Here is a 26,699-nt window from a genome sequence, read left to right as displayed (position 1 = left end):
CATTAAAGGACTTCCATAATCTTTCACAGCATCTTTTTTGACTTTCTACTTTCTACTCTCTTACATCTGTCGTAATGCTTTAACCTAACTGGACACCTTGCCTTTTCCAGACCCTGTTTTGTACTTTCATACATCTGTCGATCCATTCATCACATTCTTCCCCTTCCTACTTGCCCTTTATTCTTCTCTCTTTCCCAGTTACAACTGATACTCATTCCTTCTACTCTGTTACCTAAAACTTTGTAACTTGCTTATATCTTTATCAGATGCCCTTATTTTTATACATACCTTTTCTCTCCTAATTTAGTAAACTTTTTTGTGTAGTTACTGTGTGACAGGCACAATTCCAAACACTGTCTGAATTAACTCTATCCTCAGAACAACCCTATGAGCTAGACATTATTGTCATCCCTATTTTCAGATGAAGAAACTGAGGTACAGAGAAGATGTAGTAACTTGCCCAAGGTCGTGCAGCTAGCAGGTCACAAGCCAGGCCTGAACTCAGGCCATGTGACTCCAGAGCCGTTTTTTTAACATGCTACCTCTCAAAACACTGTAGTTAAATAAATAAATTTTAGAATTGAAGTTCAGAGTTTTATTTTCCAACAAAACTGGCAAGGTTTTTTTCCCAACAATTTAAAAAATTTTGTCTTATTTTAATATGAAAGTTTTAATTAGGCAAGTTTTAAAATTCAAGATGGGGGGAAGAAATGTAATTCCATCACCATAACACAAATACCTATTGTCTGTATTTGTATTCAGACTTCTTAAAATCGAGGGTTTTTAACATTGTTTGACAAAGAATCTTGTAATACAATGAATTTTGTGTTTTTAAAAGATTTAAAGAAATAAATGTATGTAACGGGGAAGTGCAAACACATTGTCTTTGACTCACTAATTTTTCTCTCAGAGAAAAGTATGCAATGATGTTTGATGAACCAGTTCTCCTGCAAGCTGGGTGGTGGTATGTAGCATGGGCTCGAGTGTCAGGACCCAGCAGTGACTGCGGCTCTCATGGGCAAGCTTCTATCACCACAGATGATGGGTAAGCGATTGTTTAAGTATTACTTAAGCAACTCATTTTTATTAGTGGAATACTGTTTTGAAAGCTTAGAGGTGTTTCAGTAGGATAAAAATCTTAGTAAGGCTAAAGCATAATATGACTGCTAAAAATTAAATTCATATCACCTCATGCCAGATTAAAGGTCTAGACAGAACAAGGAGGTAATAGGACTACTGTTCTTTGCTCTTGTCAGTTGGAATTTGTATGTATTTCTGGATGTTATGCTGTTTAAAAGCTTATTACCAAATTAGAAATTATCTAGAGGAAAGTGACAAGGATAATGAGGAGTTTGGAAACCATAAAAAAGAAACATGTACTTACTATAAAATTCGACAGTGCTTATGAAAACAGTTTATAAATTGAGAAGCTTCAACGATATGAGATGTTATAGTTTTAATGAAATGTAGTGGAAAATTTACTGTTTAAATTTCATGTATAGAGTGCTTTTCAGTTTATAAATTTGATGCTCAAAAGAACTTTGTGGAGCAGTTATTAGCCCCATTTTATGCTCAGGGAAATAGAGAGACAAAAAGTGAAATGATTGGCTTTGAGTGATGCAGTAACTGTGTGGCAGGACCAAATCTGGACCTGGCGTCTCTTGACTCTAAGTCCAGCCTGCTTTATACTCTCTACTCTGGTTCATGTGTTTGAAAGGACCATCTTTTGTAGGAGAAATTCAATTTATTCTCTATTATTCTTGAACATAAACTATTTGATATGGGTAGAAGTTATATAGTAGTATATTTCAAATAGCTTTGTTCAACTCATAACAGAGCTGACCAAAAAAGAACAGACTAATTTATGAAGTCAGTTCCATGTTGCTGAATGTTCCAGTGGGATGCTTTAGAAAACTTAATTCTGTTGTTGTCTGTATCCTTTTCAACTTACACTGAGTTTGTATGCTGGAACCAGGGAGGCTGCTTTGATCCTGGACCATATGATTCCTATATACAGGTCATCCAACCTGGGAATATCATAGCATTTTGAAGCTAAAGCTTGTAATATATTTAGTTGAGCAGTTTTTCAGCAGATTTTAAATTGTTTTTAAGTAGAAATATTTTGTTAGAAGCTTATTGCTCTAGTTAAAGCTGGGCTAGGGGGTCGGGAGCAGGCAGGACAGCTACTCACCTAGCAGTTCCTGATCAGATTCAGTTCCTTTGTTTTACTAATAAAGCCATTCAGAGCTAGAACTAAAAACCATACCTTTTCACTTGAATTTTTTTCCTTAAAGAATGAATCTCTATTCATCAACGTATGATTTGAAAACATGATTATTAAATTCCTTATTTCCTTCAATGAATTCTGAATTATGTTGTTTTTGGTATCATTGTTATTTTTTCTCTCCCTAGGGTTGTTTTCCAATTTAAGAGTTCAAAGAAATCAAATAATGGTACAGATGTTAATGCCGGTCAGATACCTCAATTATTATACAGGTATGTAGCATTTTTATAGTTAATTAATATGGTTTATTCTTTTACTGTAATGAGCTAGGATCACTATAAAATATACAGTAGAAGGGATGCTATTTGAGGCATTCAGCAAATTAGAATATACTGGTGGAAATATAGCTGCATTTAACAAAAATATTTAATGTTTTGCATATTTTTAAACATCTACATCAATGCCATTGGACTTTCCAACATAACTTTATGTGTGTCTGCTATCTTCAGACTTCCAACCAGTGATGGCAGTGCTTCAAAAGGGAAGCAGCAAACCACTGAACCTGTACACATTTTAAAGAGATCTTTTGCAAGAACTGTCTCAGTGGTAAGCCTTTTTTAAGAATTTCAGCTTTTGTAGCCAGTGCTCAATTTCATTTTGATGTTTAGCATTTAGCCACTCTTCTAAGAGTTTATCTCAGCATAGCTTTATGAACTCAGATTTGTTTTTGTATTAGCATTAACACCCAACTCCAGAGAATATGCACTTTAAATAATGGGAAGATAGAGAGGTTGACTGATTTTAACATGCCTTGCTATTTCTGAAATAATGGGTGAATTTTCTAATAAATCATGTATGAATACATATGCTGAAGGAGTCAGAAAGTGAAGGAAAATTTTGGGCTGGTTTTGACCAAAAAGTGTTCCTCTAATGCTTGAGGAACTAAATAAAAGAGTCATGTATCTAACTAGGGACTCTTGAGCTACTTGACTATCCCCATTCTACATTTAAAGATGCATAAAGTACCAAATTAATTTACGTCCCTGATGGGAATAGAGTGGAGTGGGAATAAAACTGTACTAAAAGTATATTAAAGTTTTTTCCTTATCACCTATTATTACCATGTATGACTACTGTTTACATTTTGATGTTTATGCTTCCAGACCATTTTTTATACACATGCAAGTTTATTAGTCTGTTATATACAGTGTGCTATACAACCTTCTTAGTTGTTTTTAATGATACTTTAAAGTTTTGCATCCTCCTTTTTAACATTTTCATAGTATGCACTATGGACATACTCCATGTTAGTACATTTGGCTCTATCTCAGTCTTGTGTTGCATAATGTCCCATAGAATGGTTGCACTTTAATTTATTCAACCCCATTCCTGTCAAAGGATTATTTGATTCTCGTTCTTTACTGTTATATCAGGTCTTTGATTATGTAGTTATGTGAATATTTCTACTGGAATTGTGCTCATTTAAATTTTCATGTATATCAAATTGACCTTACGGCAGTTTACAGAGATTGTGCTTTGAACAAGAGACTGCAAGGATTTTGGTTCCTTGGTACCAAGTATTAAGGTCAATTTAGTGGTATCTTTTGATCCAAATAAGTATCTTTGACTTTGTTGTATCTTTTTCAGTGCTTTTTTCTGTGGTTAGTAATTCTTTTATATTTATGTCTAAGTGGTTTTGTGGTCATTAGGTAATTGTAATCCTTATATGAGAAACTTATTCAATCCTTTCTTTCAAAAGTTAAACTATAAACTCTTATTCTTGGTATTACTACACCAAAGGACTAGAATTTGGTGGGGATGAGGGAATAAGTGCTTTGCTTTGAGATTCGTCTAGTATCTGTCATCATGTAAGCATAATAAAACCTGCAGACCATGGGATGCTCACACCCTCAACTCGGATCCTAGAATTTTTAAATATCCAAATAAGAATTTTTTAGTATTTTCTAGTCAATTTTCATCTTCTGTTAACTTGTTTGTCAAAAGGTGGCTATAGTTTGTTTTGTAAAATTTAATATGTAGATGTAAGTTATTTGATACTGTCACATATCTAATACTAAAATAGTTTATTATATTCAATAATTATTAAAGTGTTTAAAATATTTTTGGTTTATTTACATAAAACTACAGTCACAATGTAGAGTTTAATTTTCCTTTCAAGTAAACATGTATTTTTAAGTGTTTTCCCTTTTTTTTTCCTTACTTACATGATAAACTAGATAGATGGCACGGAAACTTAAAAATGTATTTTTAAAAAGGTAAATATTGAAGAAAGTTGTTTTTATAGTTGCCTAACTACCTGTTTTGTCAAGCTTCAAAGATGCTTCTAATGGTAATAGAATGAATGAACTAATAGAACATCTAATATTTTGGCTACCAAAACTGAGTAAAAAGTTCAAGATAAAGTTTTGAAGTTGAATGTCATCTTTCCATTTGATTTAACCTATGGTGTCATTTGAACTAATTGTTATTTATTTTTTCATATTCTGGATTAGGAATGTTTTGAGTCATTGTTGAGTATTCTTCACTGGAGCTGGACCACCTTAGTCCTAGGAGTTGAAGAACTTAGAGGATTAAAAGGTTTCCAGTTCACAGCTACACTTCTAGATTTAGAGAGACTGCGCTTTGTGGGTACCTGTTGTCTGAGGTTATTGCGCGTCTATACCTGTGAAATTTACCCAGTGTCAGGTATGATGCATTTTTAAATTACTTTAGGGAGAAAATATTTGAGACATTGAGAAGTTTTATACAGGAAAACCAAGAGTTTAGATGCCCAGCTGCCTTTAAGCTGCTCCTAAAATGAAGGGAGAAAGTCGGCTTGCTATGGTGCTTATGTGTTTACTTATATAGAATCACTTAGATTCCATGTCATCCTCATAACAAAAAGTCATGTTAGGCTAAAATTAAATACTTGAAGTGTTATTTTAAATAGATCCTGTCAAATAGAAATATTTTATTTTGAATTAATGTGGACTTAAATGCTCAAACTAGTGTTGTTATTATGTTTTTACTGTTGAGATTTTAAAAAGAAATGCTTTTGGACCACACTTAATTTCTAAATTGTTTCATTTCTAGGTGATGAGTACTTGTGATTTTTAGTTATATAGGACATTACTTGAATTATATTGAATGTTTCCATGCATATTTATTATTCTATTTAATTAGCTATCTGCTTTGTTCTCTCAAAGCTACAGGAAAAGCAGTTGTAGAAGAAACTAGCAAATTAGCAGAATGTATTGGAAAAACCAGAACTTTGTTAAGAAAGATTTTATCAGAAGGAGTTGATCACTGCATGGTGAAGTTGGATAATGATCCTCAAGGATATCTCAGTCAACCCTTGAGCCTCCTAGAAGCTGTCCTTCAGGAATGTCACAATACCTTTACTGCCTGTTTTCATTCTTTCTACCCGACTCCTGCCTTACAGTGGGCTTGCCTTTGTGATCTGCTGAATTGTTTGGATCAGGTAATTTAAGTTTGTAAAATGGTAGTTGCAAATATGACATACTGTATTACTTAGTACTCTTCAAGAAAATAAATTGCAGTTGTCTCAGTCTTTCTAACTTTTATGAAAGGTAAATTAGGAAATCAGTTTGGTATATGTGACTTAAATAATCAGAGTTAAAATTTTTTTCGTTTTGTGTTTATCATTTTTTAGCTATAAAATTGGCAGGCCTGTTGTGCAGCTGCTGATCTGCTCTCTGAATGTGTGGGTGAGTGTGTGTGTATAAGAGAGGGAGAGAACAGTAGTGAGGGAGGATGTGAGAGCAAAGACAGCACTAGAAGAGCAGTCACTTCTGCCCCACATCTGAGATCAGTCAGGAGAGAGCTGTGGGTGGACTTGGATGCTAACATCACTCATTGATTCATTCACGAGGAAACCGTGACCCTCACAAGCGTGTCTGCCCCAAATCCCAGTTTCAAACACCTGAGGTGAAAATCTGAGAGAGCTAAAGAGAGAAATAGACAAATTCACATTGATACTTGGAGACTTCAGCACTCCTCTTTCAGTAATTAATAGAATAACTAGACCAAAAAGTCAGTAGGGATACAGAAGATGTGCACAACACTGTTAACCACCTTGGCTTAACTGACATTTATAAAACAGAATGTGCAAGTGCAGTATACATGTTGTTTTCAAGTATACGTATAATGTTCACAAAGATAGATCATATGCTAGGCCATAAAATAAGCCTTAGTAAATTTCAAAAGATTAAATTCTTAAAAGTATTTTCAGACCACAATAGAATTAGAAATCAATAGCAACATATGCGGAGAAAAGCACCAAATGTTTGGAAAATAGACAACACTTCTAAGTAACCAGTGAATCAAAGAAGAAATCCAAAGGAAATTAGGAAATATTTCACACTGAAAGATAAAACTATTAACATACCAAAATTTGTGAGATATAGGTAAAGCATTAACTAGAGAGAAATTTATGCTTGCTTATACTAGCAAGGGAAAAAGGTTTAAAATCAATGATCTAAGTTTCTACCTTAAGAAACCAGAAAGAAGAGCAAGTCAAAGCCAAAGTAAGAAGAAAGTAATAAAAGAAGGAAATAATAAAGATAAGAGCAGAAATCAGTGAAATAGAAAACAGAGAAAATTAGCAGTCAAAAGTTGGTTCTTTGAATATAAAAAAAAATTAATAAATTCCTGCAAGTCTGATTGAGAGATAAGAGAGAAAGAAAAAACACAAAATACCAATATCAGGAATGAAATAGGAAATATCGCTATAGATCCAACAGGTGTTAAGCTAAGAATAAGGAAATTTTATGAACAACTTCATACCAATAAATTATAACTTTAGATAAAGTAGACAAATTTCTTGAAAAATATAACTTAACTAAAACTGACACAATAAGAAATAAAAAAATCTGAATTGCTTTATATCCATTAAAAAATTGAATTCAGGGGCTGGCCCTGTGGCCGAGTGGTTAAGTTAGCATGCTCCGCCTCGTCAGCCCAGGGTTTCGCCGGTTCGCATCCTGGGTACAGACATGGCACCGTTCATCAAGCCATGCTGAGGTAGCATCCCACATGCTACAACTAGAAGGACCCACACTAAAAATATACCACTATGTACTTGGAGGCTTTGGGGAGAAAAAGGAAAAAATAAAATCTTAAAAAAAAAAAAATTGAATTCATTAGCAAAAACTTTCCCACACAAGAAAACTCCAGATCCAGATATTGTCACTGGTGAATTCTGTTAAACATATAAGAAAGAAAGAAGATCAATCTATTACAAACTCAGAAAATAAAGGAGACAACACTTCCCAACTAACTTTATCAAGGTAACCTTATCCTGATATCAAAATCTAACAAAGATTAAAAGAAAAAATTGTTACAAATATTACTCAGAAACATAGATGCAAAAGTTCTTAACAATATTATCAAATCAAATACAGCAATATAAAAAATATACCTAGTGGGGTTTATCTTAGAAATGCAAGTTTAGTTTAACATTCAAAAATCAACGTAGTTCATCATATTAGCTGAGTAAAGAGGGAAAATTGTGTGATCCTCTCAATAGAGACAGAAAAAGTATTTGACGGAATTAGCACTTAATCAGTGATGAAAACTTCTCAGCAAACGAGAATTTTTGAAGTTTGGAAGGAAGTTTTGAGGAAGAAAGGAAACTTCCTCAGTCTGGTAAAGGATATCTACAAAAAAATCTACAGCTAACATCATATTTAGTTGTGAAATATTGATTACCCCCCTAAGTTCGGAAACAAGACACACGGTGTCTGTTCTCACTACTTCTATTCAACATTGTACTGGAAGTTCTAGCACCTCCTCCCCCCATAAAAAAATTCACTGTCACCACCAAGGCTTCCTAGCCTAGTTGAAAGATATTCCAGTGGTCACAGCTGGGTAGGCAACTTTGTTTTTATGTTATTATTTTTAGATATTAACATACTGAATTTATTTTTCTTGGCATTTAAAAATAATTTATTTCATTATGGTAAGAACACTTAACATGAGATCTACCTTCTTAATGAATTTTGAGTGTGCGGTACAATACTGTTAACTACAGGTAGAGTGTTGTACAGCAGATCTCTAGCATTTATTCATCTTCCATAACTGAAACTTTAAACCCATTGAACACCAATTCCCCATTTCCCCTCCCCTAGCGCCTAGCAACCACTGTTCTAGTCCCTGCTTCTGTGAGTTTGACTATTTGAGATACCTCATGTAGGTGAAATCATGCGGTATTTGTCTTTCTGTGACTGGCTTATTTCACATAGCATAGTGCCCTCCAGGTTCATCCATGCCATGTAGCAGGGTAGTCCATTGGGCCTCTTGATTTTCTGAGGCAAGATTATTGGTGGGACTAGTGCACAACTTAATTACTCTGTCAACTGCCCAGTCTGATGTGGTGGTTTTGTTCCTTTGCTACTGAACAGGCCAACTTCAACAAAGGTTCATTTAACGTATAGAATGTTGCTTTACTTTTAGCCTGACTTATAACACAAATGTTTGATGAACTAAGTAATGTGTATACAATTTTTGTGAATTAGGATAGCCTATGTTAAGTTTTTAATGCTGTGTTATAGAATTTTACAAGTATGCTACTAATTTTTCTGAATAAACTGTACAGTGTGATGACATAAATTTTGTGACCCTAGTGAAATGTTATTAAAGTAGCATAACAACATTATGCTACATTAACATTAGTGAAACGTTATAGTAGCACAGAATTAGAATGTAAATCATTTATTTGTGGGAAATAGTTTCAGTGCTTATTTTTTGGAAATGCCTTAGATGTGTACTAATTGGGACCTTTTTGATAGCTTTCTTTAAGAGTAGAGCTGGAGAGCCCTGTGATTCTGAGGATATATAGATGTATAAATTAATTTGCTAAAGGACAGGAGGCTGATTTTTCATGACCGTATTTCATAATTCTTCATCTTCATTGGGTAGTAAATTAAACAACCGCGTTTAAAGTATTGCTATCCTATAATAAGACAATTAAAATGACTGAATGCTAGAAAATTTTGGTATGATTTAAAAGGTTGTTTAACTCTTATATATCCATAAACTTGGATTATGTTGCTGCAGTATTTCTTTGACGAGGTGCGTATTTTTGTTTTTAAAAGGATATCCAAGAAGCAAACTTCAAGACGTCAAGTAGCCGACTCCTTGCAGCTGTCATGTCTGCTCTATGTCACACTTCTGTTAAGCTGACCTCTATCTTCCCTATTGCATATGATGGAGAAGTGCTGCTACGATCAATTGTTAAGCAAGTTAGCACAGAGAATGACTCAACACTAGTTCACCGTTTTCCCCTTTTGGTAGCACATATGGAAAAACTCAGCCAGGTAGGGCTTTCTCTGAAATGTATTTTGTATTGAAGCACTAAAACTGTAACTGGAGGTGTCTTTAGCTTGATGCTTATTCTTCTAGATAGGTAAATATATTTACCAAATATTTATGTGTTTCACACAAAAAGCTGAAATTAAGAACAAAAACTTTGTCATGTTTACCTATAAATGAGCAATCTTTTTTCTCTAATTTTTTGTTTTGAATAATCAATCCCTAACCTATAAAAAATTTGAGTGCACTACGCAATGAATTCCTATATATTTGTTTTATGCTGAACCATTTAAAGTTACAGATGCTATAAGCAAACTTTTATATTCTGAATATAATATTTTAGATTGCCAAGATAGAATTCTAGGGAAATAAATAATGTTTAAAACATTTTTTCTATAACATTTTGGTAAGTTAAAATAAGCAGTGTAAAACAATAGTCATGGGAAACATTCTTCAGTAACTGTTTGTAGTTTGTTAGAAAGCACTGTGGAGGAAAATTAACTTAAAGACCCATGAAAACTGTACATAATTACTACCAAGTTGATGAGAAGTAATCTTTAGAATAAAGCAAAAAAAAAAAGGAGTAAAAAATAGAATAGTTATCTTATTACTATACAGCAGCAGTCTTCTGTTGACTGAAACAACAAAATTTATGAGGAAAATTTCGTATAGACATATAGAAACAAAAAGGGACAATGGCAGAATGAGAAGAAAATTTGTAGTTAGAATAATACCTTTGTAGGGTTACGGTAGAAATAATAAAAGTAAATGTAAGTGAGACTTTAGACAGTAAGCCAGCATGGGAAAAATTTCATCCTTACTAGTAATTAAATGTGAGTAAAAGTTCTATTGAGGTATCAAGTTATTTGTAAAAAGATCAGGAAAAATAATTTTTTTTCCTCTTATAAAGTCCTATGCTGATGAGGCTATGAGGAAACCTACTAAACTTATAGATGATTTATGGCATTATGTGATTAGCCTAAATAATACTTTTCTTTCAGTCTTTCAGCGGGTATTTAGTGTGTACTTGCTATTTACTGAGATTTTAATTAGGTACTAGTTGAGACAGGAATGAAAAAATAAATACAGCTCTTGAATTGGGGTTCTGTAAATTGGAAGATGTTTTTACAAGATAAATTGTCAATTCAGTTTTGTGTGGGATAAGTATTTGCAAAGGAAATTATCCAAGGGATAATTGGAAGACTAAAGCTATATGTGTGTATTTTATTAAAAGGAAAAATGAAAAACCTTAATTAGAACCTTAAGTATTCATCATTAAGTGAAATAATTGAATTTGGATATATCAACGTGATAGAATATGGTTCAGCCATTAAAAATAACTATATTTACTTTTAATATCAAGGCAGATGTTTTTAAATTTTTAAATTAAATAAGTAACCAAAAGTATATGACTATGTGAAATATGTAAGCAAAAGACATACATATATTATAATATGTATATAATACGTATTTTGGAAGAGAATACTGAGAAATGAAAATAATGCTTAGGTGATAAAGTTAGGGGTAATCTATGTTTTTCTTTTGGAATTCCCTATAGTGTTGCAGTGTTTTCCTTAAAAATATAGTAAAATTTTAAAATATGTAAAAAACATTTTTGAGAAGTTCTAACATTTGGTAATTATTAACAATTGTATATTTGTATGTCTATCTTAATGTTCTTTGAAGATATATCCTGGTTATTATATATTCTTCTACCTTCTTTTCAATATGTTATAGAATTCTACCATTTGAGTATAGCATAATATAGTTAATCCTTTATATACATATAATTATATATGTATGTATATTTAGATTATTCCCAATATGTCAGTATTTTAAGCAATGCTGCTGAAAATATCATTGAACAAATTTTTATGCATATTTATGGTGACTTTCCTAGAATAAATTTTCAGGAGTGGAAAAATTCTTAAGTCAAAAGAAAACATGTTAAGACTGCTACAAGTTGCCAAAATGCCGTCCAGGAAGCTTGTGTCAGCTTGCTTAAGTGGGTGCCCCACCACTGGGGAATGAGAGTTCCTTTTTCTAAAATTTTAGTGGACAATGATGTGCTAATTTTTTTTTTTTTAGTCCTTCAACTAAAACATATTGACCCTATTAACTTTGTTTTCAGAGTATATGGAAAGCTTCTTGTATTAATCTTGTCAATTACTAATTAGAAACTAAATGGACATAACTAAATAAATACACTCCACTCATCCTCGTGCCCCACCCCCCAAATAAAGCCCTTCCAGATTATTGATTATGGAGTACAATTGGGGATTGAGTTTCATCCAAAGCTAATTTTCTGAGATGTTCCAAAAAGTAAAGTTTTTGGAGAATGAAAATGATGTAAGGGATAAAAGAATTATAATTTTAACAAAATCAAGAGTTGATTATTTTAAAGCCAGGAAAACTAATTACGTAAGAAATCAACCTAAATGTTATGGTAATCTTATCTCCAAATGACTTTTTCTGGTCTAAGATTATACATTAAAAATATGTTGAGAGTGATTTATAATAACACTCGTGATGATTTTAACTGAAGTTACTTTATTTCCTCTAATGGATTAAAAGTGCACTTAAGTGCATATTTGATTTGTCTTGGGGAGAGAGATTTAACTCTAAGACCTTTTTCACTCTAAGACTTTATCACTTTATGAAATCTATTGAATCTGTTTTATATACTGTGTCTTGTAACAGCAGTGTGAAATGTAAGTATTGTGAAAAAACTTGCTTGCTCAGGGGGCAACAAGGTGATTTTGATAACTGAATCATGGCACATAGTTCCCCTGATCTTACAGATGAAGTTGAGGCACTATGAAAAAACTGGAACTGAGTCCCAAATTGTTTGATTCCCTACTCCACAGTAAAACTGAAACGGTCATTGGTCATGATTGGCTCCCTGATGAAATTGAATGCATTTTGCTTTCTGTTCACATAGGCTAAAAGATATTGAAGATGGTAAAAGAGATAAATAATGCTCATGTTGGATATCAGTTTTAAATAAATCATCTTTCCCTTTTTTCTGAAAAAAAAATTTTCCCATGGGTTTTTAATAAGACTGTGTAATTTCTATCTTGAAATTTTTCCATTGGTAGAGGTTGGGATTTCTTATCTTCACTTATGAAATCTGGTACAGTAGAAATTGTAAAACTGCATAGGAATATTTGTAGTAGAATTCCATATTTTTATTACATTCATGTACAGAAAGAATTTTATTAGAAAATATATTTATACAGACTATTTCTCAGTTGCTTTACCTCTAAATATACCAGAAATAATCATCTCAGATTAGGATCTTGTCCTATAGAAAAAGCTTAAATAGGAAGAGTTTTTTTCTGTCTTATACAATCATTATTGAAGAGCTGAATAAGTGAAAAAGACTCAAAGGTAATAAAAACACAAACACCTTGTAAATGTGTGCTGTTTTTATAATATACAGAGACTAGTCATTCAAAAAAACTTCCAAGTGAAAAGCAGATCTAGTGACACTCCATATACAACTGGGTAGGTTTATAGTCATAAACTCAAGTCTGAATTTTAAAGGTATCATCTAGAAAGACAAGATTTTGCAATTGAGTACTCATGTGACGGAAAATAAAGCAGTATCTTGGAAATGTTTTTTTTTTTTTCACGTGTCATAGAATGAAGAGAATATCTCAGGGATGACAAGCTTCCGTGAAGTTCTGGAGAAAATGCTGGTTATTGTTGTGCTCCCAGTCAGGAACAGCCTGAGGAGAGAAAATGAGCTGTTCTCCTCCCACCTGGTCTCCAACACCTGTGGACTACTGGCCAGTATTGTCAGTGAACTGACAGCATCAGCCCTGGGATCTGAGGTGATGTTATATTTTGAGTTTGGATAATAAGTACGTGTTCAAACTTTCCTCATAGTTTCTTTTTTCATATACTTTGGCTTTGTAGAAACTCTTTTTAACCCCATTGTATTTTTTTTTCCCTTAAGAAAAGGAAATACCTTCAAGCTAGGCTGTTTGTTTTTCCCTTTCTTATACCCCTTCTCTACTCTTATGTGCTTCCTCTCTCTCGTCAGTTTACCCAGGATGTCACAGTAATACAAAATGTATGTTTTCCCCTTACCTGCTCCATTGCACAGCCTCACTGCCATGTCCCAATAAAAGCAAAAGTAGTTCACATCGCTGGGTGATGAGTAATAGAAGTAGGACTAATAATAACATACAGTGGGGAAAAGGTAAAGAGGTTCAAACCTTAGCTCTGCCCACTTGATTGACCCTGGACAAATATGTATGTAAAATAGGAATAATAATTTTTAATCTCACTTATATCACAGGTTTTTTAAATGGTAGTAAATATAGATAACAAAATTTACCATTCTAACCATTTTTATCTGTACACTTGAGTGGCATTAAGTACATTTACGTTGTTGTACAGCCATTATCACAAAGTTTTAAAAAGATCAAATATAATGTTTGAGAAAACGACTTTGAAACATTTTAAAGTGCCTTTACATTTTGTAAAGTAACGTTATTTTTCACTATTTCCGTGCCCTGCTCACTCTGTTTTATAATTTATCTAAATATTTTGACTGAATGTGGAGAATGTTTTTTTTCCAAAAAAGCAGACAGTAGATTGGTTTTGAAAATTATGTCATAATGTGAAATATCTCATATCATTGAAATGAATGTTTAATAACCAGCATGTACTCAATGCCCCCAGGTCTTAAGTTTTTCACTAAGGAACATCTTTCCTGTATTTTACTGTTATAATTACTAGTTTCGCTTTTTCTTACTTATAGATTTATTTTAGAATCTATTCTGAATGAATGCATCTGGTGTCATTTATTACTGATTCATAGTGACAGTTTAGCCTTTAGGATTTCTAAATGATTTCATGCACCTGAGCAGATTTTAGTGTCTCACCCTGGGAAGCACTTCCTCTCTTTTTTTATCAGCTTTGACTTTGGCCTAGAAGGCCATTGAAGCCTTTGTCAGAAAATTTAAATTTTTTTTCGCTTATTCATTCAGCCTATGATATGCTTGCCTTCTGTCCTAGGTCCTGGAGGAAAAAGTCTATAATGCGTACTTCTCCCTCAGAAGGTTACTATCTAGTTATCCCCTGTGAACTTCCCTTTCTAATGAAAAAGAATGTCCAGAATTGCAAGTGCCTAAAATACAACCTTGGGAGTTCCCAAAAGTCCTGGCTTAGATATCCATATTTCTTTCTTTCCCAGAGTAGTATGTAATTCTTGCTAGAATCATAAACTTCAATTGTTTTCCTTTTGTAGGTCTTCCAAATTTGTGCAGCCAATTAGATCAGAAGCAGGCTCTATAATTAAAAAGTGGTTTCAAACCAAAATAGGTTCTCTGATCCTCTCTAATGAAAGTCTGTAATTAGTGAGGTTGTACTTGTATATATATGTTCAAATATTGAACGCAGAGTTATCATAATGTACATTAGTGATATTCAAACTTAAGACACAGAACATTTTCTGCAAGTGAAGTCTTACTTGAAAAGTATACAGAGAAGAGGAGGGACAGTCTGACTGAAGAGGCAAACCTTGAGTCCACTTCTTACTTGAATACCTATCTCTGTAGAATTCCTAGAGCTTTGTGTGGCGTAGTTTGAAAACTATTGTTCTATAAAATGTTGTTGGAACTTTTGGTATCTCTTTTCAAAGTGGATGATAATTCATTCGTACATTACTATGTTCATGTGATAACTTACAAATCACAGTTCTGATATTATAAATTAAGTAAAATGTGTGGTTTAATATGACTGAAAGAAGAAAATATGTCAAGTGATATTGATTTGTGAATTTGAAGGATAAAATCTGGTTTTATTGCTAATTAATCTCAGTAGAATGTACCTTTAGGAAGATTTAACCCCACTTATTAAATGCAGATTATTTTATGGAACTTCTTAAAAACCTTTGTGTAGTTTTGTTAAAGGTATATTATTAACGCTCAGGTACAGACTGCTGATGTAATTGCTTTTGTTGTTCACAGGTTGATGGACTTAATTCTCTTCACTCTGTTAAAGCCAGTGCTAACCGGTTCACAAAAACAAGTCAGGGAAGAAGTTGGAACACTGGGAATGGGTCCCCAGATGCAATTTGTTTTTCAGTAGACAAACCTGGAATAGTTGTGGTTGGTTTTTCTGTCTATGGTGGAGGTGGAATTCATGAATATGAATTAGAGGTGTTGGTTGATGATGTAAGTGCCCTCTTAACAGTGTTCATCTTGCTGTGTGGGTTTGTGTCAGAGCTTAGCATCATTATAGGGTGATGGTCCAAATCTTTGAGGGTTTAGCAGATGAGTCATAGAGGGATGACATTAAAGAAATTGTAAGAGTGATTTTACATGATTGCTTGTGTGCCATTTTGGATCACTCCTGCCTCATAGTTTTTACACTTCAAGGGAAGATTTTAAATGAAAAGACTAGAAATTGTATAGCTAAGCCTCTGATCACAAGTCTTGAGTATTTTTTTTACTGTTGTAATTTTTCAAGAAACAAAAGCAATATTCAGACTGATATTACCTGTGTCAATGATTAAGCAATTTTGTCATAGAGTGCTAATAGGTGATTCTTAGTAAAGATAGTATTTATTGACTGATTTAGCTGTATATTGCTATATTCTCTAAATTATTTAAAGTACCTGAGTTTTCACAAAGTTGTATTAAAATGGGACAGAAAGATAACATGTAACTCTTTTCCTAATACATAGTAATCTATCTCTATCTTGGTTCTTTTGAGCAATTATTTTAAATTAATTATTTTCATACTTCATTAGGCTCTGTAATTAGATATAGCACTCTTTTTATGAGGAAGTGAGAATCATTTTAAGACATCAGATGAGAAAAGACGATTTATGTGATTTGGGTTGTAGATTCCTCAGGAAATCAGAAAAACATGAATAAAGTACTAAAAATTATTTCTTTAGTATGTATGGGGAAATGCTAATAGATAATTTTATATGCAAGGAACTAAACTGCTTAAAAGCAATAATTGATTATAAGTCAAAATTGTTCATATAATAAAATTAAGAGTATGGTGGATTTTGTTTTCTTTTGTTTTAATTAGAGTGAACATGCAGGAGATTCAACTCATTCTCACAGATGGACCTCTCTAGAATTAGTCAAAGGAACGTATACAACAGATGATTCACCCAGTGATATAGCTGAAATCAGACTTGACAAAGTTGTTCCTTTAAAGGTAAATTTAACGGCATATCTCTTTTGTAAATAAGAGGTATTCTTAGGTAGTTTACTTAAAAAATAGTGAAAGGATTCCTTTATGTGATGCTTTTAATGTTTGTGGGGTATCTACTATATTCCTGATATGGTACTGTATTCTATTTTTGCAAAAGATCTCTTAAAGTCTGATACAGTTGAAACTATTGTTAGGTTTTGGAGTCACACAGACCTAGCTTCAGATATCTGGTCTTCCGCATATTCGCTGTAAGACATTGGACTCACCATCATTTAACCACTCTGAGACTTCCCTGTAGATTGGGAAGGAGAATACCTACATTGTAGTGTTGTTCAGGTTAAATTAAATAATAGAATAAAATACTTGCCTCAATGTCTAGCACAGTATAGAAACTCAATAAATATTATTTCCTCTCTTTCCTTCTCTTGTGCCAAAACTCTTAAAAAATAAGTGGTCTTATTAGATAGTATTAACTATTAAAGTTATTATTACTTTATATAATTTAATTTTCTAGTAGTAAATAATTATTTAGCAAAACAGAGGAATTGTACTTAATGGTAAAGTAATTGTCAATAGAGTAATTATGAATTCAACTGTAATGATTTTCATTATAGGGCAGAATTTTGGATAAGGTAAGTTTATCAAAGACTTCATCAAAAAGACGTTAAATACCAAAAAACAAAAAACCTTCATTATGAAGTTTATATCATGGGTCATAAGGCACGAGTATCCATATCTCACATTTTCTATGTATAGTGCATCCTATTATGGACAACTTTTTCTTGTGGATATTTTTTCCCATGTCTGTCTGCCTATCTATTTCTGTCTCTGAGTGTCTCTTAAAATAAAAATATAATAGACTCACCATTATTTTTTCCCATATTTAAAATTACTTCAAAAATTAAACTTGTCAAAGAAAAATATTAACTTATGTCTTTAACATCTTTTATTATGGTTAATACTTTTTACAATATGATTAAGAGCAGGAACTAGAGTTACACTGCCCATATTCCCAAATTCTAGTTCCATCACTTATTAGCTGTGTGACTTTGGGCAAGTTACTTAACTTATCTGTGCCTCAGATTCCTCAGCTGTAAAATAAGGATAATAATGGTACTTACCTTATGAGATCGTTTTAACAATTAATTTGATTAAATTACATAAAAGTACTTAGGATAGTTTCTGTTAAACATAATAAACATCAGTAAGTGTTTAATAAACATCATCTTGTTTGATTCATTAAAAACTCATTTAACCAAATTGTCTATAAATATGACAAAGAAATTCAGTATATTTGCCCAGTTTACTGCTAGAGTTCTTTTTTATACCCTGTGTACATTATGAATAAATATAAACATGTCTTACATTTTTGTCGTGAAGGAGAATGTTAAATATGCTGTACGCTTGAGGAACTATGGGAGCCGCACAGCCAATGGAGATGGAGGAATGACCACGGTTCAGTGCCCTGACGGTGTGACGTTTACGTTCAGCACCTGCAGCTTGAGTAGTAACGGCACGAACCAAACCAGAGGGCAGATTCCACAGATACTCTACTATCGGTAGGTGTGTGTGTAGAGGTAAGGGGGCTGTTTTCAAGTGGTAGAACATACGCAATTTACTACCAAAGGAAAAATGCTAAGTGGGTGGGTATAGTTAAATTATACATTGTATCTTCCTTACACATACTTGTGCTCATTCATATAAAAAGGTCTCATTTTAATATATAAATTCACTGTTAACTCTAAAGGTGAATTCTTTAACATGTTTTTTATCATTATTTCTTTAATATCTTTGAATTTTATATGTACTGAGCCTGTGTGCCATTGTCACTTTTATAGGTTGTGGTCTACAGTTTCAAATTTAAATGGAATTTTTTCATTTCTTTTTTAAAAATACCAAACATTATTGATCAACTCTACCCAAGTATTAGAGTTGCCTTGATCTTATTATCCAGTCCGCAGAATATTGATGTCTGTGAATCTAGTCCTTGGGGCCCTGGAATATAATAGTGATGTATTTCTTATAGTATCTTTAACAAGAATCATTGCTTATGCAAACACTGGAAAACAAAGAATGATAATTTAGGGTTTAAAAAAAACTTTAAATATACATTTCTCACTAAGTGTGAATTTTTTCTAGAAACTTAGCTGGAATTGTAGGTGGTGGGCAGTACCATTCACTGCATTTGTTTTCAGCCTGACAGCATCAAATCACTGAAGTTGCATTTCATTTTCAGAGGCTTGCTGCTTCCTCTGTTTCCTTCGTAAATGATCTAGAGACACAGATAGTACAAAACAGTTTCCCTAGATGTCAGTTTTGTGCTTTTTCTGTGCACAGTAGAATAGAAATAGTAGGTGTCAAATAGCTACATAGTGGCATCTTGCTGCTGAGACACAAAAACTTTCTAGTTCTTTTACCCTAATCATGAAAAACATTTTTTGTTACATAGCACTATGATAAACAGTACGTTATTCTCTTTCTCGAACCGTAGATTAAAAACCATATTATGCACAAAAGAAGAGTTAGATATTTCAAAAAGCTGGAGAGCCCCTTAGAAGCATCTGCTGTCCAGACTTTATATCTTATACAAAATACAATGTTTTAGATATTTTGATGTTTTCCACCAAGTTTCACATACCCTTGGCTTTAAATTTAAAATGAACTAAATTAAAAAAAATTAAAATCGCTTAATGTTAGATGCCATCCTACTCTGATGGCTTCCAAGTGTCTATCTCTAGCTTTCGTCTCCTCTGAGCCCTGGACTGAATATCCAGGTCCCACCTTGATGTCTTCATTTGCGTGACAACAGTGGTGATGATGGTGGCACTTAATGTGTGCTGAGCACTTTAGGCCACACAGTGCTCTCGGTGCTCTTCCTGTTATCTCAGCTAGTCTCACGGTAACTCCATGAGGTGGGCGCTTTCCTGTCCCTGCTTTATAGAGGAGGGAACTGAGACTCTGAGTGGTTAAACAACTTGCCTAAAGTCACACTTCTAGTAAATTATGGTCCAGGGGCTTGTAGGCAGGAAATTGGGCTTTAGATGACCTACCCTTAACCACTATGCCACACACGTCCTCTGTAATGCTCTAGGGAGTTGGCTCATAGACATCTTAGACTAATGTGTCCCAAGTACTCCTCCCCATACACAGTTACAGCCAAACACCTTGGAGTCATTCTTGACTTCCCTCTTTCCCTCACACTTTACATCAGCAAGACCTGGCGGCTGTACTTTTAAAATGTCCTAAATCTGACCTTTTCTACCACTCCCGTAAGTAACGGTCTATAGTCCAAGCATCACTACCCCTACCTGGGTCCCTGTAATAGCCTCTAAACCACTCTCTCCCTCCTTGCACTGTTGCCCCTCTACAGTCAGTTCTCCTCAGGGCAGCCAGCAGCCAGAGTGATCTTAGAGAAATGTAAATCCTATCAAGTTATGCTCTTGCTCAAAATCTTCTCCCAGCTTCCCATTCCCAGTGCAGTGTAAGATGGAAAGTTGTTACTGTGGCATCCAGACGTCACATCACGTGACTCCTGGTTACCGTGCCCACCCTGTCACCCTTCACTGTTCTCTTTTCATTCCAGTCACACTTGCCTTCATCTTATTCCTTGAGCTCACCAATCTAGTTCCTGTCTGAACCTTTATCTTCTTGTTCCTTTTGCCTGAATACTTTTCCCTCAGATCCTTTTGTTTTTTTTAAGATAATTCAGGCCTTTGTTTAAATATGGTTTCCTAAGATAGGCTGTCCTTGATCTTATTAAAATAACTTTATGCTCTTATCCTGCTTTATTTTTCTTCAAAGCCCTACCACTTTTTGAAATTATATGATTACATACTTACTTTTTTTAACTTTAACTTTTTAAACTTTAAATGAGGAGCTCTGATCTAGATATGATTCCTAGAGTTAGATTGTATTTTACCTACCATGTTAAATAATCTCATGTGTTTCTCATGTTACAGGAGTGAGTTTGATGGAGATTTACAGTCGCAACTTCTGAGCAAGGCCAATGAAGAAGATAAAAACTGTAGCAGAGCTCTCTCTGTGGTAAGCACTGTTGTTCGAGCTGCAAAAGACCTCTTGCACAGAGCTCTTGCTGTGGATGGTAAGACTTTTCTTTTACTTTCTTCATAGGCATATTTTAGATTCTTTGTTCCCTAATTTATGCACAGAGTTATTGAAGAGGAACCATCTTATAGAATCCAAGTGTTTTATTCATTGTAGATCTGCAAACACATGCTTTCATTTTGGGTCAGCCAAACCCTTAATACTCCAACGCAGAATTTTTTAGAATGTTCAAAAGCAATTACTCAATACTGTTATTTTCTTAGTTAACTCAGTAAGAGAACAACTCTTGATTAAACTGAGTCTTTGCTTTATCCTTCATTTAGTAGTCAAAAAGCATTTTGTTTTCTCCTTGGAACCTTCTTTTCTTCCTGTATGTCCTATTTCCAGTAATGGTATCACCATTCACCCGAAGGTCTGGATAACCCTAAACATCTCCCCAAGTTCACTTGTCTAAATTGAGTTCTATGAGTTCTTCCAGCAGAAACTCTCCAGTTTGTATTCCTCTCTCTCTTCTCCCATAGTTCAGGCTGCCGTGGTACAAGAACGTGTGCTCTTTTTCATGGATGGATAACATCCTAATAATCTCACTGCCGCTTTTCCCTCCTTCCCCATCTAGTTATCTAGTCATCCTCCACACTGGCAGCAATGTTATACAATCATGCACCACATAATAACTTTTGGGTCGATGATGGAATGCATACACGACAGTAGTCCCATAAGATTAGTAACCATACAGCCTAGGTGTGTGGTAGGCTGTCTTATCTAGGTTTGTGTAAATACACTATGATGTTTGCACAATGATGAAATTGCCTAATAATACATTTTACAAAATATATCCCCGTCATTAAGCGACATGTCACTGTATTTACAAAAACATTAATTGTTACTCACCTCTCCCTCCTTACTATATTATCTGTAACGTTTGTTCTTAAGCCGAGCTGCCTGTCAGAATTACCTGGAAAGCTTGCTAAAAATAAAGAATATTTGGCCCATCCAAACCAGGGAGTTAGGCTGGGGTGAGAAACTATATTTTAAATAAGTGCCCAGCCTGTTCTGATGCAATAGCAGATCTGGAGATGAGTATTTGGGAATAATTGGCCTGTAATGTAAAAGTCTTCACAATCTAGACAGCTTATCTTCCCAGTGCCGTGTTCATAGAAAATGATTAAAATGTCCATCAGCAAAGTGTTTTCTTTAGAAAAATAGAAGGCACTATAGCTTAATAACAGCAAACGTTTTTGGAGTGCTTAAAATGTTCAGGAATTGTTCTAAGCATTTTACATGTATTAACTCATTTAATCTTCACAACGTCCAATGAGGGAAATACTGTTATTATCATCTTTTACAGATGAATAACCTGAGGCGCACACAGATGAAGTAATTTACCTAATTCACATGTATAGCCATGTGTGACACCAAGAGTGGTGGTTTAAAATTATGGCTGTTACTCTAGGTTCTAATGCTGGCTCTATCATTTTACAGGTGTATGATTTTGGGTTTGATACTTAAACACTGTGTGCCTTGATTTCCCTTTCTAAAAAGTGGGATAATACAAGTATCTTATTGTGAGGATTAATTGAGGTAGCACATGTAAAGAAAGCCCTTAGAATAGTCCCAGGTTCCTTATAAGCGCTCAGTCAACGTCAACTATACTTTTGCTCAAGAGAAAAGAATATAGATTTAGTATAGAAAATATAAATTACAGCGAAATTGCCTTCTAACTATAGTTTTAATGCCTTTTTTAGCTGATGACATTCCAGAACTGCTTAGCTCTTCCAGTCTGTTTTCCATGCTGCTTCCCCTTATTATAGCCTACATAGGACCAGTAGCTGCTGCTATTCCCAAGGTGTGTAATTTAATTCTATAACTTTGAATCTTTTTTTAAATATAATTATTTTAGAGTTTGTATCTTTCCTTTAAAATATTTTAATCTTTGAGGCACCTGGGTTGTAGATAATAAGCAGAGGTGGACATGTTAAATGGTAGAAGTTATTAGTTAAACCTCTCTGTTCTTAGTGTTGTTTACTGGGTTACTATGCTTACTTATTGGCTTTACATCTGAAGAATTTGGGAATGGGAAATATATTTTAGAAATATGAGATGTAAGGAAAGATTAAGTTAACTAAGATTTTTTTAATTTATGAAGTTGGTGCCTTATCCTTTTTCTGTTTTGAATAAAAATAGCAATGTAAAATGATAGGAGTGTTTTAAAATAGTGAAAGATTCAAGACATGGAAGAAATCATAAACTATTTATTCTTTGATGTAATTAAATATTGAATAAAACCTAGTTTACTGCAGATGACAAAAAGACAGAAGTGTTCAAAAATATAGATTAGGTTATTTTCATATAACATCTAAGACATTTAAGATAAATCTTTTTTTTGCCCCATAGAGCAAATTTCTCTTTGAATGAAAGCTTAACTAGAAAAACCTCTAGATGGAAATTTTTACTAATAGGGTTAACCAATAATTATAGTAATTAGTAATTTTAAACAACTTTCACATTTATTATCACATTTAATCTTTTTTTTTAATATTAGGTGGCTGTAGAAGTCTTTGGCCTTGTCCAACAGCTGCTGCCCTCAGTCGCCATTTTGAATCAGAAGTATGCACCCCCTGCCTTCAATCCTAATCAGTCAACAGACAGCACCACAGGAAACCAGCCTGAACAAGGCCTCTCTGCTTGCACAACCTCTAATCACTATGCTGTCATAGAGAGTGAGCACCCCTACAAACCTGCGTGTGTGATGCATTACAAGGTGGGCACCAACTCCAGGGAGACCTGAAACTTAAAACCTGGGTTGGACGTTCTATAGCAGTATCTTAAAGGATACTTTGTTCAGAAGTATAACTTCTTTTGTAGGGTTTAAATACAGAGAATCAGTAGATGTTTAGGTACTAGCAGATATACAAGAAGGTTTAGGACATAATTTTTACAATTAAGAGTATAGTTTTGTAGGATTTATGAGAGTTGTTCTGATGACATTTTATAAGTAGAGTGCAATATATAAAGCTAATCTGCATATTATAGATTGTAATAGGATATAAGCATTAAAATTTAAAAATCATATTTTTTGAACTGATATTGTGTCACAGCGTGTGCTCTGAAAATTTACACACCCAAAGTAGGATTTAAAGTACTCTATATATATAATGTAAAAAAATACATATAAAACATTTATAAATATGTTATTATAGAGTATTCAAAATCCTTATTCCTTGCTTTTTAAATTGTATCATGTAAATTGAGGAGGAGGAGGATTTGTCCACTTCATCAATTTAATTATAAGTTTTATGTGCTTGTAAAATATTCAACTTTTTATCGTAGAATGTGGTAAACATATAAAAGGACAGATTAGTACAGTCACCCCATTTATCCGTCATCCCAGATTCAACAGTTGTCAATTCTTGGTCAAGCCTGTTTCGTTTATTCCCCACCCACTCTGTCCCACTCTGTCCCACTCTGTCCCTTCCTATATTATTTTAAAGCACTGTCATGGATATTTCATTATGTGTCTCTAAAATACAAGGAACTGTACAAAATAACTATATTATCACACTAAAAATACAAATAATTCCATCATGTCATCAAATATACACGTTTTAAGCTGTTTGAATTAGAACCCAAATAAAATCTGTATATTGTGATTGGTTATTATGTCTTTTAAGTCTCTCTTAATCTATGGGTCCCTCTCCATCTGTTATTTTTTGTACTTGTTAAAGACATTGGTTTCTGTGTCTTTGTCAGATAGGAGCCTCTTCAGCTTGCCTCCTGAGTCCTGTAGACGCACTTTTTGTAGTCCTGTAGCATACTTGCTCTCTGGTATCATAAGAGGTTCCAGGCCCATCTTATACCTTTCGTGCCTCAGATCTGAAACCAACCATTTTTTCAAAGTGCCCTTGTTCCTTTCAATGGTGATGGGTATTTAAAAGCCGAAATCTGGCTCTAAGGATGCTCATTTCTCCTGGCTTGGTGGTTGTTTCTAGATATTTATGTTGCACAGAACTAGTTCATACACTCACGTATAAACAGACATGTATTTATACTCACAGGCACATATTGTTTTTATATGTGTGTATATATATTTATGTGTGTGTGTGTATATATTTATGTAGAGACACATTTATGTGTATATGTATTGTTTTAAAGATAAAATACCTTATGAGTTTGTATTGATGATACTAATTCAAAATAAAGACCACAGGATGTTACACCTGAGTCTCCTTTCTCCTACATCGTCAATTTTAGAATTAGAAAGTCACTTAATTATTCATTTCCTCTATGTGTGTGTGTGTTTTTGTTTGTCTTTTGGGTATATCCCAACTAAGGTGTATGGAGAAATGACTGTGTTTTAAAGTAAATGGGAATAATCTGTCTCTGTGCGAATACCACTAACTGGGTATACATTTGGCATCTTTTGTTTTATTTTATTCTAGATTTTTAGGACTTGCTTTTTAAATCTTGCTTTGTTTTATAATAATTTAATAATTACATAGTCCCAAGTCAAATCTATGGCAATCTAGGCTTTTATGAAGTGTGTGTGTGTGTGTGTGTGCGCACGTTTATATTTATATATAATATACTCATAATATGTGAAGTTGTCAAGCTTTTTTGCTAATGAAAAGAAGCATTTGTAACAGATACTATGAATGGTAGATAACCTATGACTAAAACAAATAAAACAAATGATGCCAAAACCTTACATTTTAATTATTTATTCATTTTCTATTAGTATCTTTATCTTGTACTTATCAAGTTGTATTTTCACTGACCCACTTATATTCCTTAAATGCATACTGACTGAAATGAAAAATTTATTATATAAATAAACTATTCCACAAAGAAATCAGATAGCTGAATGTTTATGGAAATTAAGCAGCTTTGTAATATTTTTTCTAAAGATATCAACATGTACTTAAAACATTATTAATGTAATATTAATCAATTAGGTATAAAGCACTAGATATTGCAAGTGGGGAGTAGGGACAATTGATAATGAACATTAATTACTACCTTGATTTCTGACCATATTTAAACTGCTCTATTAATTCCTTACTTAAAATTTATTTTACAGTGTATTTATATGAAAATATCATCTTTACAGTATGAGGTCCTATTTCTAAAATAGACAAAAAGCAGAAGTCTAATTCTTCTTAACAAATGTAAGTGTCTTGCCTCTTGACCTCAGGTGACATTCCCAGAATGTGTACGGTGGATGACAATCGAATTTGACCCTCAGTGTGGTACTGCACAGTCAGAAGATGTCCTCCGTTTGTTGATTCCTGTCAGAACTGTTCAGAATTCAGGATATGGACCAAAATTGACATCTGTTCATGAAAATCTTAATTCCTGGATAGAATTAAAGAAATTTTCGGGATCCTCTGGGTGGCCTACTATGGTTTTAGTGTTGCCAGGTAAGTTATTTTCTCTCTTCTATTTTATATGGTAGAATATATGCGCTTACAATGATTGTGTTTAGTAAGGATACATCACTGAAAATCTTTATTTAATTTTTAGAAGGATTTCTTTAAGACCTGTTGTGTCTCTGGGTTGCAGCTGAGGAATAAAGAAGACTCTCTAGACAAGGGGCATACCATGACTGAGTTTTAGAAGAGAGAATGTTTTGAGGATCTTATGAAAAAAAGATTAGCTTGACCAAAGTAGAGTTAATATTTAGGAGTGGCTGTCTGTATAGTTGGGACCAAACTATAGCAAAAGTAGATTAGATCTTGTATTTTCCCAAACAGTGCTAAATTTTGAGAACTTACGGAGGCCTCCTCCCTTTCAAGAGAATTGGTGAACCACCTAACCCACTGAGTTGTGTTAAAACTATTGTTTTCAGTCCTTCAGGCTTGGTGGGCTAGGGGGTACATGCACACATGCGAGAGAA

The 26,699-nt window shown here is 33.6% G+C and overlaps 1 protein-coding gene across 13 annotated transcripts in view; it reads left to right on the top strand.

Moving 5' to 3' along the window:
* The window catches only part of MYCBP2 (MYC binding protein 2), a 255,017-nt gene that overhangs the window by 119,457 nt on the left and 108,861 nt on the right, over positions 1-26,699 (top strand). For all 13 annotated transcript variants that reach the window (XM_014859953.3, XM_070520019.1, XM_070520018.1 and 10 more), the window contains 14 exons: positions 911-1,045; positions 2,413-2,496; positions 2,734-2,830; positions 4,738-4,930; positions 5,431-5,705; positions 9,340-9,561; positions 13,201-13,392; positions 15,538-15,744; positions 16,613-16,744; positions 18,122-18,300; positions 20,701-20,843; positions 22,552-22,652; positions 23,349-23,567; positions 25,998-26,223. In XM_014859953.3, the coding sequence (XP_014715439.1) occupies positions 911-1,045; positions 2,413-2,496; positions 2,734-2,830; positions 4,738-4,930; positions 5,431-5,705; positions 9,340-9,561; positions 13,201-13,392; positions 15,538-15,744; positions 16,613-16,744; positions 18,122-18,300; positions 20,701-20,843; positions 22,552-22,652; positions 23,349-23,567; positions 25,998-26,223 (2,405 nt within the window). The remainder of the gene's footprint in view (positions 1-910; positions 1,046-2,412; positions 2,497-2,733; positions 2,831-4,737; positions 4,931-5,430; positions 5,706-9,339; positions 9,562-13,200; positions 13,393-15,537; positions 15,745-16,612; positions 16,745-18,121; positions 18,301-20,700; positions 20,844-22,551; positions 22,653-23,348; positions 23,568-25,997; positions 26,224-26,699) is intronic.

This window comes from Equus asinus, chromosome 11 (assembly GCF_041296235.1).
Source record: "Equus asinus isolate D_3611 breed Donkey chromosome 11, EquAss-T2T_v2, whole genome shotgun sequence".
In the NCBI taxonomy this organism is placed as follows: Eukaryota; Metazoa; Chordata; class Mammalia; order Perissodactyla; family Equidae; genus Equus; species Equus asinus.
The sequence above is the reverse complement of the archived record's forward strand: the minus strand, read 5'-3'. Positions and strand labels throughout refer to the sequence as shown.